Below are 12,171 nucleotides of genomic sequence, written 5' to 3'. Positions count from 1 at the left end.
AGATTTTAAGCTTTAATGCAAACCATTTGGTATATGCTTGTGACCTGAAAGTGTAAAATTGGTTTTGATTTGTTTTGGTACATGAGTAGTGGTGACAAATGATGGCATATTGGTTAGGCATAAGTTAAGTGAAATTGACATGTTTTTGAATGAGATTCAATGTGTTTGAGCATGGTTTTATAGCTAATAATGGTATGGCTTGGTGTCTAATTTTTTGTGGAAAAAATGACTTGAAATGCAAGATTTTTAAGGTGCACACGGCCTAGGACACAAACTGCCAAATGGCTGTATGCCACACACTGTCTACTCACACGACCATGTGACTCATGAAATTCAGGTGTAGGATTTTCCACACGGAATCAGTGAGTTACACGGGCTGTGGGTATGGGCGTGTGGAATAGCCACACGGTCGTGTGTCTCTTGTTTTCAAAAAATTTTAAAATTTTCCATTTTTTCTGTTTTGTTTCAAATTAGTCCTTAATCGTTCCTAAATCATTTTTAAAGCCTATAAGCTTGATTTAAGGTCTATAGTCGTATTTATATTATGAATGACATTTGAATTTGATTATTTGTTATTGGTGACATTTGATGATTAAATGTTATTAATTATCTTGTTATATATGTAATACTTTGTAACCCTAACCTGACGACAGAAACGAGTTAGGGGTGTTACATACGGCCTCCTCCCACATATTATTAAGTAAACCAGAACTTAGTAGTAAAACATTCATTATTTCTTTTAGAGTTCTATTTTTCCTTTCAACTATGTTATTCTGTTGTGGGAAATAAGGATCAGAAAACTCATGTATAATGTCGTCTTTTTACAGACCTCTTTAAGGAAATTAGTGTCATATTCACCACCTCTATCGGATCAAAAATGTTTTATTCTCCTATCAAACTGGTTATCTACTTATGCTTTATAAATAAGAAAACTTTCATCAGTTTAATCTTTTAATCTTAGAAGATAAACCTTTGTATATCAAAACTAGTCATCTACAAAGGCGATATAGTAGTGTTTTCTACTCTTACTCTCTGTGTTTTTAAAGTCTACTAGATCAGTGTGAACTAGTTCTAGAAGTTCAATCTTCCTATCAGTAAGAGTTTTTAAGAAAGGTCTAGCATGTTTGGCTTGAACACAAATTTCGCATTTATTAAAGCTACTATCATCTAGATTTGGGAGTAGATTCATTTTTATGAGCTTTTTTAGGAGAATGAATATCCACGTAACCTAATCTAGCATGTTACATATCAAAGGATTCAATAATATAAGCAAAAGTGGTGATTTAATTATTATCATTAAACATAGTCTTAATCATAAATAAACCTTCACTCAGATAACTTTTCCCAACATAATATCCATTACGGGAAATGTAAAAACCCGTTTTTCAATGGTGTCAGAAACAGTGATTTCGGGACCACAAATTTGATGAGTAAGTTCATAAATATTATTATTTAATATTTACGAGTCAAATATGGCTTTAAAAAGGTTTTTTGATATGGTAATTTTTGTTATATAAATGATTAATTAAGTTGAAGTGGTAAGACCCTAAAGTCAAGTGGTTTTAGAAAATGAGGTATCGGGACCTCGTTTCCATAAACTGAGCCATAAATATTTTTATAAATATTTACGAGGTGTCATTAAGGTTGTATTAAAGTTTCGTTAAGAAATTTTAATGTTTCGATAGTTAATTAATTAAAAAAGATTAAATCGTAAAAAGTGTAATAGTTGAATTCTACTAACTAAAGATATGAAAAAGTAAATTAATGGACTAATATGGTAAATATACCATTTTATAGTTGAGTGGGCTGTTGGTGATTATTTTTGTTAGTTTATATGATATATTTTAATATTAATAAATTAAATAATGAGTATTAATTAAGAAAAAGAAAAACAAAACATAATTTTGTTTTGTGTTCTTCTTCTTTGACGGAAAAACTCCATTTTTGGAGAAAGGAGATTTGGTCAATTCATTTTCTATGCATGGGGAGATTTTGAGTTCTATTTTTAATAATTTTTATGTTATTGAGATCGTTGCAACTAGGTTTAGCTAGCCTGTACTTTCGTTTTTGAAACTGTTAAAGATTTTGAATGTTGTCATTGATGAATTCTTTGTGATTTTAGATGTTAATGGATGAATTTGAAGTATTAATTGTTATTTATAAGTATTTTATTAAGTGATTTTTGATGAATTTGTCGTTTAGGGATTAAATTGTTGAAATAGTAAAAATACAAAGACTTGGTGTGAAATCCTTGCAAAAATAGGCTGAAATGGAAGCTAGCAATATTCAAATGTTAGGAATTTTCAACGAAAATGATTAAATTGCATGTTTTAGGCTGATGGACTAAATTAAATAAAAGTAAAATATTAGGGGTAATTTTGTAAAAATGTCAAAAATGAACAAATTGCATAAAATAAATTTTTTTACTATCTAAATTAATAATAATTAATAAATTGAATGAAATTATTAATTTAGATAAAGATCAAGTGGAAAATTGAAGAAAATAGAAAAATACCAAAAAGTCCTTATACTTCGACATTTCTACGATTTGGCCAGGTATGTTCGTACGGTTAGAATTTAACATCAATATGAATTGTTAAGTAGATTAATATGGTACAACTTATATGTTTATTTTTAATTGTTGATAATTAATGGTAACTTGAGATATAATATTGAATTTAATGCTCGGTTTGGATTGAACGCGGGATAGAGTACAATCGTGATTTGGTGTATTACGGGGGTTTGGAGTGGAGATAGTATTGGAGGGATATATCTGTATATTACCCGAGTAAACTGAAGTTCAACATTTTTTGCAAATTCTCGTATTATACTATCTGTTTGGCGTGTTTTGATTGGATCAGCTCTTATGAGCTTCTGTTTGGGTGTTTCAGTTGATCTGACGATGTAATCTTATCCGTAAGTCGTTCTTTGAATGAAATATCTCGAAAAAATAATCTGTTTAATGAATTTTAAAGATTTTTTATTTATTTAATATTGATTTGAACATAGATGAAATCATCTGATTGTAAATCTCAATAAGGTAACTTGTTTTTTGATTTTGATGGAATTGCCATATATTTAAGCTTGAATTTAATGTTTCAATTCTCCGACTGAGATTGTGGATGACAAGAACACATATGGTTAATTTCTGTGTTTATACTTTGTACTATGCAAATGAAAAGATGTAATTTCTTATGAAGTGATTTATCGTGTACTTGATCCCAAAAGAGTTGTGTATAAATGTACTAACTTGTGTATTGATGATGACGATTTGGCTTGTATCAAGCTTGTGGTTATGGTTGATGTTTATGTTTATGTATTGTGTTATGCAAATGAAACGAGTGAGAAAAGGTAATGAAATGGTAAGTTCACAATTGAAATGTAATGTGATAAGATAAAATGATTGATGAATTAAAAGACTTACCTATATGTGAGAAAATTACTTACGCTAAAGGTGAATTTACCTATGTCATGAATAATCATACTAATTCATGAATTGATAATGTAATTAAGTTTATGCTAAGTAAATGGAATAGAAAGTAAGTGGAATGATTCATCATTTTAAGAAAAGATTGACAATTATGCAGTACAACTTATAATATCTTATTATGTTATGAATAGAAAGTATATGTGAGTTGATAGTTTTATAGTTTGATAAATCTTGTGGCATTATTAAAGCTTTACATTTGTCGTATAAATTTCATATATATGATGAAATGTTATGTTTAATATTCATACGAGCTTACTAAGCATTCATTGCTTACGTAGTTATTTTCCTTTACTTTACAGATTATCAGAAGCTCGGTCGGGTTGGAAGCTTGTCGGAGATCTATCACACTATCTACCAATTATATTGGTAGTTTTTGATGTCTTGATCAAGGTTATAATGACATGTATAGGTGGACTTGTGTTTGATAGAACTAGTTGTTATGTTTGGCTTGTAAATATGGTAATATGGTTGGTGTGTTTTTGGCATTTCATGCCTTCATGGTTGGTGTTTTTATTGTCAAATTGATGCATGGGTTAAACGGCCAAAGTGGTATGTGTTGGCATGGTTGAAATGTGGTCAATTAAGTTATGTGTTGATATGGAATTTAGTTAAGGTTGTTTGGATGAAACATGATCGTTTGATGCAAATGTAAGTAAGAATGCTTGGTTGTGATTAAGGTGCCTAAATGGCATATTGGTTGAATGGGCTTATGGTATATTGAAATGGTCTTATTATGCATATTTAGGCATGTTTTGGTTCCTTTATCATAGGTTCATTTGGTGTGTTGGTACTTGTTGAAATTGGGTGAAAGAAAAGGTCTGATTTTGACCTATTTCTAATCTACACGGCCTAAGACACTAGCGTATATCTCAGTCGTGTGTGACACACTGCCAAGTGACACGACTGTGTATCCCCTGTAGGTTGTTAATGGTTACTTTTCGAAAGTTGCACGGCCTAGCACATGGCCTAACACACGAGCATGTGAGGCCATTTTAAGAGTTACACGGCCGTGTGACCCCTGCAGTGTAAATTTTTCTAACTTTTTCCTAAACTTTCTAAATGTTTCCAATTTAGTCCCGGACTGTTTCTATTGTATTTTTTAGAGCCTCGAGGGATCGATTAAGGGGACATTATGAGTGTATTTGAATGAAATTAGAATATGTATTGCATTGATATATGAATTGAATGGTTTACTATTTTATTTGTTCAGTAATGCTCCATAACCCTGTTTCGGCAACGGATACGAGTTAAGGGTGTTACATGAAAGTACAAATTCATCACATGCAAATATTAATTAATGCTTGTCTTATTCAGTAATTTACCATTGATCAAATTTCTACACAATGCAAGAACATAAAGAACAGTATTTAATGCTAATGTTTTGCCAAAAATATGTTTAAGATTTTTCCTTTATGGAGTACTCCTAGGCTAAAATTACCCATGTAGACTTGTTTACCTTCAGCTACACTTTCAAACTCGATGAACATTATCTGTTAGTGCAAAAATGTTTGGAAGCGCCTATGTCTACAATCCACTCAACATTGTTCTCAGCTAGGTTCACTTTGAAAACGATAACAACTATTATCTCAATCTTGACAAACAAACAATTCTAAAATTCACTTCTAAATTGTTGGAAATTATACTACTGCAAAAAAAAAATCGTTAGCACTGATACAGAAAATAAACTAAGTGTAAAAATAAAATAATCACTGTGCTGAGGAACCACTGCCTTAGAAGCAAATTCACCCTTATCGATGTAATCGTGTGGTGGACGTCGCTTCCCAAGGTTAACACAAAACTTCAATATTCGTATATCGAATAAAGAATGTGAAACAAAATTGGTATGCTCTTCTCGAAAGGAATCAGAAAAGAAAGTAGAAATTTAGTCAAAAAATTTAGCCAGAAAAGCTACTAAAAGAAACAGGCGAGAGAAAAGGAGAATTGTTGTTTGCTTGTGTTGTGTAAAATGAGAAAAATGATTTGCTATTTACACTACTTTTTGAATGGGTAAAATGATAAAATAGTAGTGTCAATTTCTAAAAATAACAAAAAAAAATTCTCAACCAAAAATATTCTGAAAATATTTTTTGCATTAAATGGAAGCTCATTTTAAGAAGAATGAACCTTAAATAGTTACAATCAACCCGGTTGTAAGTCTTACTGATGTCAATTTTCATGGCCACTTCCTTATATTACCCCTACCCTTATTTTTCATATGGTCAATACTCTTAAAAACAACTATCACATTAAGCCTTTTTTAGAAAAACTTAAGTTTTCATGTAACTTTATTCTTCTATTTGTTAGGTGTAGGAAGATACTTGACAGTTAAAAGTGAAATTAGAAAATATTATTTTCTTTTTAGTATTTTTTTCAGCAGTTTTTGTTTATACTATTGAGATACAAAATTTTAAATTTTTAATTAAAAAATAGATTGAAATAATTTTATCATATTTTAAATACTCATAAATAAATCTTCTTAAATATTAGCAATTTTAAAATTTATATTTGTATAGCTTCTCATTTTCTTCTATGTATATTGCATATCCTATGAAAAATATAATCCTCTTATCATTCCAAGTATATGAAAGCTTCAAAATGTAACACCCAAAATCCAAATAACTGAAACATCTCAGAAGTCAAAATTTTAAAAAAGTAGTACCAACAAAACCAAAAAGTACATATAGTTTTGGCCTCCCTAAGCATTAAGACTGCACTAACAGCAACATCACGAGTTTTTTAGTACATCCCTTCATGGGATGCATCCAACCAAATTAACTAACTTTTCCCACTATCAACCCATAAACTTTGTCTATAACTCTCAGTTTAACTTCTTCAAACAAGATAATAGTAAGCCAAAGCTATAAGTATCAGCACCACAACCGCAGCAGGAGCCGCCCATATCCAGTAGTTGGTCGACTTCTTACGTTTCAGGACAGGTCTAGGAAGTGACTCCCGTGCTCTACTTCGATTCTTGTACCTTACTGTATTCTCCTTCTGAACTTTATTCTTCACCGGAACGGGGGCAGGAACAGGTTCCTCAGCATTAACATCTTTCTCTGGTTCTGGAACCTCTGCAACAGTTTCGGTTGGTTCCTCAACATTTGCGCTGCTTGCAGATGCTGCTGCTGCCTTCTTCTTTGCTTTCTTTTCACGCTCCTGCAGGAAAAAAGAAAAATCAAATTAGTATCGGTTTCAACCCTTGAACTGATTAACAAGATGGGGTAAATAATTTCCTTGAGCTTCTTTTCAGCTTCCTTTTCAGCTCTTTTAGCTGCTTTGGCTGCTTTTTCTTCAGCCTTCTTCTTTTTCCTTTCCATGGCTTGCTTGGCTTTTGCTATTTCCTCTTCTCTCTTCATTTCTTTCAGTTTTGCTTCATCAACTTCCTTGACTGCAGTAGTGTCCTTTTGCAACATGCCCAATCCAGAGATCTCTTTCTCTTCCACAATACCATTCTCGGGAGACGATTTTGAAATTTTTGCTTTGCTCTCAACATCTTTCTGGACCTTTTTTGGAGGTTTACTATCTGGTTCGGGAGAGGGTTTGGCTTCTTCCTTTGGTTGTCGGATGCTAGGTTTTGGAATTGTTACAGTTTCAGAAGGCACCGGTGTCTCTTGTACAACCAGTGGTTTCTCATCAGGATTCCTGATCCGACCATCCCGACTTAATTGCCGCTGATCCAGGGATGGCAGAATTCTTTTCTCATAATCGTCCCTGACAGCTTTCTTGCTACTCCACAGAGCCATAAACTTCTCGGCCTACATGCAATATAAAAAGATAGGAGACCAGTCAAATACTAAAGCACATGATATACCCGGAATGTAACATTAATTGGTAGTCTGAACAAACCTCGACAGTCGAAAGCTCCTCAAGAGCCTTTATATCTTTCTTTGCAGCTAGCTCTTTGGCTTTGTTTAAAAGAGACCGGCTCTGGTAAAAGTGAGCATTCTGAAAAATAAAAAAATAAAAGTAATTAAAACGACTCCTCAACTGAAACTGTTTAAAAATTTTCATTATGGAAAACCCAGAAATACATATCACACAAGAACTCATAATGTCATCACACAATCAGGACGAAAACTGCTTTGGAGAAAACAAAGAAAAAATGATAGAAGTTACTTTTAACATTCATAGGCAAAGCCAAGAAGAAAAGTAGAAAACATCTCAATGCAAGAGGGTACGCATAAATGTGTGTCAGTCTCGGCAAGTGTCATGCGCATATAAATGCAAAAAGAAAGAAGATAAAAAAGGTAGAGTATCTCAATCTCACCAAAAAATATATATTCGATTTAAAGCAAAGAACAACATACCGCCTCATCACGTTGTTTCCACAGTTGTTGCATGGTTTCATAAGCTTTGTTCTTCTTCTGGATTACAGCATTCAGCTCCTCCTGTAAAGATTCGATTTTACTCTCTATGGCATTGACTTTTTCTTTAATTTGCTTTTTCTTAGACCAGATCGCATTTTGTTCCTTCCTTACGCCATCCAAATCAACACCCATAAGCTACAATGAAATAATAGCAAGTTCATTAGTGTAATTTTACTAACATTCAATATTTATATACAGAAGGGAAAAAGCAACCGCCAAGAGATATAAACGGTGCAAAATAAATCTTTTCTTACTTTAACTTGATCTTGAATGGCTTCTTTCTGACCAAGTGATTCCTGAATCTTTGCTCTCATCGCAGCATTAGCAATAACTTTTTCCCGGGTCCCCTCTAGTTGTTTAATTTCTCTAAGAAGTTGCTTCTCCTCGGACAACGGGATGCTTTCATGCTGGATGCGATATTGAAGGCTATAGATCTGCAATTTAGCAATTTCCGGCGAGTGACAAAAAGAGAAGCAAAGACTTGACTAGTGACAAAAAGAGCAAAGACTTGACTGCAGCGGAAAAACAATAGATAAATCTCAATGTGGTAGAGTTTGAAGTAGTAGCATACAAAATCATTGAGCTCTTCCTCAGACGAACATATACCACCACGACCACCCTCATTGTTATTATTGCGAAGCTTGCCTAAAGCCTGCTGCAGTGGTTCCAGTTCCTTCTTTTTCTCACCTAACATTGTCTTAAATTGCTCGAAATCAATATTTAGGGCTTTCACTTGAGAAAGCAACTCTGCTCGATCAGACTGCATTAACATAAAGAAATTACTTTAAAAGGCAATAGGGCCAACTGGCAGCACAATGATTTTAAAACTTCTTTCACAATTCGGCACAATTTGTGGCAAATACAGAAATGACAAACAATATACCAAATATTATTCCACACCGCTTGTAAAGAACATTACCATACATGCAATTTGCTATTACACACTCAAGGACTTGAGTTTCCAAAATCCCAATAAATGCATCCGAGGATCTAACGCTTCTAGATCCATCATATTAAAATGAGAACATTCAATTGCACTAAAACCAAGTTTAAAAGAACCGGCATGACATGAACTTCGCCTAATCTATAGGAACCAGTGGAAAGCAGAACACGATACGGCAAATAAATATCTTTAAAATTACGACAAGGGTTAATGACCTAGATATCGTAGCCACACGTATTTTACTGATCTAGTTTCACACCAACAATAATGCTACACAACTAAATGAAATTAATGGCATTCCATTCACCTTGTACGCTTTAATTTCATCAGTAAGCTGAAACCTGGCTTTATTCCACTTTTGCACCTCCTTATCAGCCTGATCAATTTTGGCCTTTATCTTCGGATCATCATAAGGGCGATACCTAACAAAATAAAAAGAGTGGATCTGCTTAGGCGCAGGCCACTCAACAACTGCATCGCTCGGAAAGTTGGCATCAGATGCATTTTTCTCTTCTCCCTTATTTGATTCCTCAATATTGGAACCGAATTTAATGGGCTCGCTATGAACCGGATCCTTGTCAAGTTTCCCATTTTCCTTATCATGAACAAGTGATTTCTCAACTTCAGTTGCTTTGTCAACAGATACTTTAGCCATTTCTGATCCCACAACTTCAACACCCATCGACCACTAGAAAATGAAAAACCTAACAAAATCCCAGAACAAAGTGTAAAAAATCAAATTGTATAACAAAAACATATATACTATTTCATTTATTAAAAAAAAGATCAATCTATATATGTACATATGGTTAACAAACTGGTAAAACCAGATACCTTAAGAAACGAAAAAAAAAACACAAAAAGAGGAAAAGCTTTTCCAATAAAAGTTGAAGTATATTAGATAAATAACAGATGATTCAATTTTTTTTCCTTTATTCTACATTAGATCTTTTCAACCAAGACCAAATTAGTTCAATTGAACAACAAGGATACATAATTGATAAACTATAATAAAATAATATTAAGATAAATCCAGATCAGAAATTAAAAGAAATAAAGTACACCCAATTAATAAAAGCAAGTGATAACACAAAGATCAAGCCTTTATCTATCAGAAAAACTAACATGCAAAAACATAACGAAAACAACTAAGAAGAAGCAGGAATTTCAGAAAGATGAAAAGGAAAAGTCAAACAGATCAAAAGAAGAAGAAAACCCCAGAAAGAAAGAAAAACCATGAGAAATCAAAGGAAGATCAAATGATTACCCTTTAGGGAGATTAATAAGGGAGGATAAGGAGACCCTTTTTAGAGGAAAAAGGGTTTTTGGCGAAGGAAAGAGAAATGGGGTCAGATCTTAGTCCCTTTCTCTTCTGCTTATTTTCAAAGAGAGAATGAACTACAAATAGAACCTTCAGCTTTATAAATTATACAAATACATTAATATTAACGGCAGCTGAAATAAAAATAATAAAAATAAAAATAAAAAGTAGGTGAGAAAATATAGTAACAGATTTGTGTTTGGGTTTTTTTTTTTTTTTTCAGTTTCTACAAGCAGTAAAAAAAACCGTTAGATTAAAGATTTTTTTTTGTTAGTTTTGCTGTTTATGGAGTTTAGATGTCCTTTTTTATCTTTTTTTTTCTAAGCCTAGAATTGGAAATAATTATCAAAATTATATGAAATATAGATAGTTTTCTTTTTAAATTTTTACTTAATAAATAGTAAAATATATTATTTCATTTTGCATTTTTCTTGATATGTTTACTTATCAATGTGCTAGTATTACCACCCGCTATGCTTGGGTTTTTCAAATTTTTTTTAATTTTTTATTTAATTAATAATGATTAAAAATTAATTTTAAGATGATTTTTATAAAATAATAAATATATAATTAAATTTTGTACTTTAACCGTCGAGTTATAGCATAAATCTTTTTTTTAACAGACTCATGAGTAGAGGTGATCATGGTTGGGCTACCCGACTCGGCCCAAAGGCCCACCTGAAAAATAGGAGGGTTCAAATAAAAATATAGGTCTAAAATATGAGTTTGGACAAAAAAAGCCCCGCTGAGAAAATGGGCTGGGCCTCAGGTAAAACTTTTTTGCCTGGGCCTAGCTCGGCCCAACCCGAATTATATACTAAATATTTTTTTAATGTTTAATCATATTTACTTTTTTTATTTTCAATTTTAATATAACCACTTTTTATTATATTTTCAATTTGTATGTTGTTTTAAGAATTATTTTAGTCTCATTTTTTATTTGTTTCTTATTTTAATATATGTTTTTATGTTTTTAAATATTTGATTTATTATATTTTAAATTTTTTTATTTATTGAAATAAGCTAAAAATTTTAATATGGGTCAGGCCAGGCCAGCCTCGAGCTTAACAATTTTATTTTGGGCCGAGCTTGGACAAATTTTCAGGCCCATATTTTGGGCCGGGCTGAGCTCAGGGCTAGAAAATAGGCCTAAAATTTTGTCTAAGCCCGATCCAGCCCATGAACATCTCTACTCATGAGTCGAGGGTAGAGACTACCTCTTTTGAATATATAATTTAAAAATAAATAAATAAATTGTTAATTGACTTAAAAATAAATGCTTATGTATCAAACTTTTTAAATGCATAACTTTAAATTTAAAAAATTAATTATTTTTATTACTTTTACTTTTTTTTTCGAAATGCAAATCTAAATTAATTCTAGCCAATCAATTTAAATATATAAATTAATATAAAATATAATAAATATTTGAACTGTGTTACTCCATCTCTTATCTAATATTGTATAAAAAAATATTCAAAATTTCGGCACAACCTAGCACAATCTCATTTTTAATGTTATTTTATAGGTATTTATGTATTTTTTTAATATTTTGATAAATCTAATATATATATATATACATCATGAGAATGATGAGATTTGAATTTAAGACGCAATGCATTTTACAATTCTAATTTAACATTTCATCCAAAGTCGCATTCAATTTTATACCAATTTTTTAAAAACTTGGTAAATAATTTTTCACCCACATTATGAGTATGTAATATCTCATACTTTTTTTTTTGTACAACGATGATTTGAATCTAGGCTAATCTTGGAATAGGTGAATACCCGACCAATAGGCTACAACTTAAAGTTTGTATTATTTTATTTTATTTGTATATATTAGGTGATTTGTATCACATAAAAAATTAAATCTTTCATGTGTATCTCACTAAAATGGGCTTCACAACCTTCACCACACTAGTCACAACCTCCCTAATAGGAGGTACCTTGTCAACTATGATCTCGTCAATACATGCATATTTGATATGTAAAATGTTTTCAACCTATCTTGTTGAAAACATGTATTGAGCCTACATAAGGCATT

The 12,171-nt window shown here is 31.7% G+C and overlaps 1 protein-coding gene across 1 annotated transcript; it reads right to left on the bottom strand.

The window, feature by feature from the left end:
- Positions 1-6,106: 6,106 nt before the first annotated feature.
- LOC107895269 (proton pump-interactor 1) lies at positions 6,107-10,244 on the bottom strand. Its single transcript, XM_016820559.2, has 8 exons — positions 10,068-10,244; positions 9,108-9,504; positions 8,429-8,617; positions 8,112-8,291; positions 7,798-7,992; positions 7,337-7,435; positions 6,724-7,245; positions 6,107-6,646 (listed from the first exon to the last, which is right to left on the bottom strand). Exons 2-8 carry the CDS (start codon positions 9,480-9,482, stop codon positions 6,323-6,325), a joined length of 1,884 nt encoding a protein of 627 aa, XP_016676048.1. The 5' UTR covers positions 9,483-9,504; positions 10,068-10,244; the 3' UTR covers positions 6,107-6,322.
- Between the last annotated feature and the right edge of the window lie 1,927 nt (positions 10,245-12,171).

This window comes from Gossypium hirsutum, chromosome A13, assembly GCF_007990345.1.
Source record: "Gossypium hirsutum isolate 1008001.06 chromosome A13, Gossypium_hirsutum_v2.1, whole genome shotgun sequence".
NCBI lineage: Eukaryota > Viridiplantae > Streptophyta > Magnoliopsida > Malvales > Malvaceae > Gossypium > Gossypium hirsutum.
This window is presented reverse-complemented; position numbering and strand designations above follow the sequence as displayed.

What these genes read in the sequence shown, in the direction of transcription:
- LOC107895269 (XM_016820559.2), bottom strand. Translation starts at nt 9,482, where the DNA reads ATGGGTGTTGAAGTTGTGGGATCAGAAATGGCTAAAGTATCTGTTGAC. An exon ending in AGGAAGAGCTCAATGATTTT is followed by an intron (nt 8,292 to 8,428) that starts GTATGCTACTAC and finishes GCTAAATTGCAG; the next exon opens with ATCTATAGCCTTCAATATCG. An exon ending in AGGAGCTTTCGACTGTCGAG is followed by an intron (nt 7,246 to 7,336) that starts GTTTGTTCAGAC and finishes TATTGCATGTAG; the next exon opens with GCCGAGAAGTTTATGGCTCT.